General features: G+C 41.2%; 1 protein-coding gene across 1 annotated transcript in view; it reads right to left on the bottom strand.

Annotated features, from left to right (window-relative positions):
* Positions 1–2,082, bottom strand: part of CNST (consortin, connexin sorting protein) — a 40,956-nt gene extending 38,874 nt beyond the window's left edge. The window contains exon 1 of the mRNA XM_009893666.1: positions 1,992–2,082. Coding sequence (XP_009891968.1) covers positions 1,992–2,082 — 91 coding nt within the window. The remainder of the gene's footprint in view (positions 1–1,991) is intronic.
* Positions 2,083–2,536: the final 454 nt, after the last annotated feature.

Raw genomic sequence — 2,536 nt, 5'->3', positions numbered from 1 at the left:
CTATTTGTAGATCATTTGGTGGAAATTCTCTGTCATCCATTAGAGCGTTACTTGTTGAACCACTTATTCTCCCTCCAAATATTTTTACACCTAAAATGTAAAACCAGAAGCAGCATTTATAATATGTATATTATACTGAGTAAATAACTTTGTACTTAATGCCAGCCACAAGAGAATCTCATTAGCCTAGTGATACAGTTTAAAAGTATGGGGAAATTCTTTCAAACAGTAATCCATTGCCCTATTGTAAGTCTTAGAGCGAAGCATGTCTACATTCAAAAAAATATCTATAAACTTGTATTTTTATGCATTATAATCAATTCCAGTTACCTAACCAATAGCATAGCTGATCTTTACAGCAGTGCTCACAGTGTTACAGCTGAGGGAATGAGAAAAACCAAAAAGATAAACTGAAACCACCCCCATTCCCCCCTTTAAATCCAGGCTAAAACAAAAGCATTCTTGTCACATAAGATCATAAAATGCCTGAAATAAAAAAAAAAAAACAAAACAGGGAGGAATAAAAGCAAAACAACTTTTAATGCTGTCAGTGATGGTATCACATCGAATATGCAGATAGATTAACTCTGTTACAAGAATTAGATAAAGTAGAACCTGTTTATTGACTCAGATTGTCACTTTATTTTCAAGAAAACATTCAACATGTCTTCAGTATACACAAAAGCAGATGGTTTGTTAAGAAAAAAAACCTAATCCTCCACCAACTCTCAGCAGGGGTCAATTTTCCCTTTTTGTGAACATGCAACTCTAATCACTACTGCAATTAGATGCATATTCACAGAAAAAAAAAAAAAGGGTAACTCATCAGCAGAGTTACATTGTACTTATACAGGACTGTTACTGTATCAGCTCCTATCTTCAGCTTTTAGAAACATGGCAATATTGCTGGTTTAACAGCAACTATACAGATGAAATACAGCTCCATTATCTACATCTCATTAGATTTAGCTCACATATTTTAAATAGCAAAGCCAAAAAAATCAGCAAGCACTCTCGCATTATAGAAGAGCTTAGACAAGCCTCCTACAGCAGCTTCCTATCCTTTCCTTTAAAATAAAAAGGCATTTTAGGAAACCTGTCTTCACCAGCTTTTCTTCAGTCTTATGTTCTGGGATATACAACTGAAATCCACGCTTGCTAAATATGCAAGATAATATTTTATTTTACGTCCTAGAAGAATTCAAATTGCAGAAAAACAGAAAAAAATGCCTTAGAGAACAAGTATGTTTTTCTTCATACACAGAAACATATTTCTATTCAAGATTACAAAAAAGATTTTCCCAAAATTATTCCTTCACAATCTTTGTAGTTGCTAAAAGGACTGGAAAAAAGAAAATGTCACTGCTATCTTAGAGAACAAGAAGAAGGGTTCAGGGAGCTACAGGCTGCTCACCCTCACCTCAATCCCTGGAAGGTGATAATAGCAAGTAATCCTAGAAACCATTTTCAAAGATATGAAGGGCAAGAAGGTCATCAAGAGTAGTCAGTGTGGATTTACGATGGGTAAATAGTGCTTAATCAACTTGATAGGCTTCTACAAACAGGTGACTGGCTGAACTGAGGAGGGGAGAACAATGGATGCTGTTTACCTTGAATTTGGTAAGGCTTTTGACATTGTCTCCCATAACATCCTCACAGACAAGCATACAAAGTAGAGGCTAGAAAAATAGACACTGAAGTAGACTGAAAACTGATGGAACAGCTGGGCCCAGAGTGTTGTGATCAGCCAAATGAAGTCCACCTGGAGGCCAGTCACTAGTGGTGTGCATCCGGAGGTTGACAGTGAGGCCAGTACTGTTTAACCTCTTCATTAATGATACAGGTGATGCACAGAAACAACCCTCAGCAAGTTTGCAGATGATACACCAGATGACTGTCCTGACATTCACAGGTTGCAGAAATGGGCTGACAAGAACTTCACACAGTTCAACAAGGAGAAATGCAAAGTCTTGCACCTTGGAAGGAATTACCCCATGCACTGATACACACTGGGGACCACCCAGTTGGAAAGCCGCCCTGCAGAAACAGACTTGGGGGTCCTGGTGGACAACAACTGACCATGCCATCCAGAGGGACCTGGACAGGCTGGAGAGGTGGGCCTGTGCAAACCTCATGCAATTCAACAAGGCCAAGTGCAAGGTCCTACATTTGGGTCGGGGCAATCCCAAGCCCAAACACAGGCTTGGTGGGGTATGGCTGGAGAGCAGCGCTGAGGAGAAGGACCTGGGTGTGCTGATTGACAAGAAGCTCAGCATGAGTCAGCAATGTGCAATCGCAGCCCAGAACGCCAACCGTATCCTGGGCTGCATCGAAAGAACTGTGGCCAGCAGGTCAAGGGAGGTGATTCTGCCCCTCTACTCCACTCTCGTGAGACCCCACCTGGAGTACTCCATCCAGCTCTGGAGTTCTCAACATAAGAAAGACATGGACCTGCTGGAGCGTGTCCAGAGGAGAGCCATGGGGATGATCCGAGGGCTGGAGCACCTCTCCTACGAGGAGGGGCTAAGAGAGTTGG

This window comes from Charadrius vociferus, unplaced genomic scaffold (genome assembly GCF_000708025.1).
Source record: "Charadrius vociferus isolate BGI_N301 unplaced genomic scaffold, ASM70802v2 scaffold309, whole genome shotgun sequence".
Lineage (NCBI taxonomy): Eukaryota > Metazoa > Chordata > Aves > Charadriiformes > Charadriidae > Charadrius > Charadrius vociferus.
Note: the sequence above shows the minus strand (reverse complement) of the source record. Positions and strands in the feature narration are given on the sequence as shown.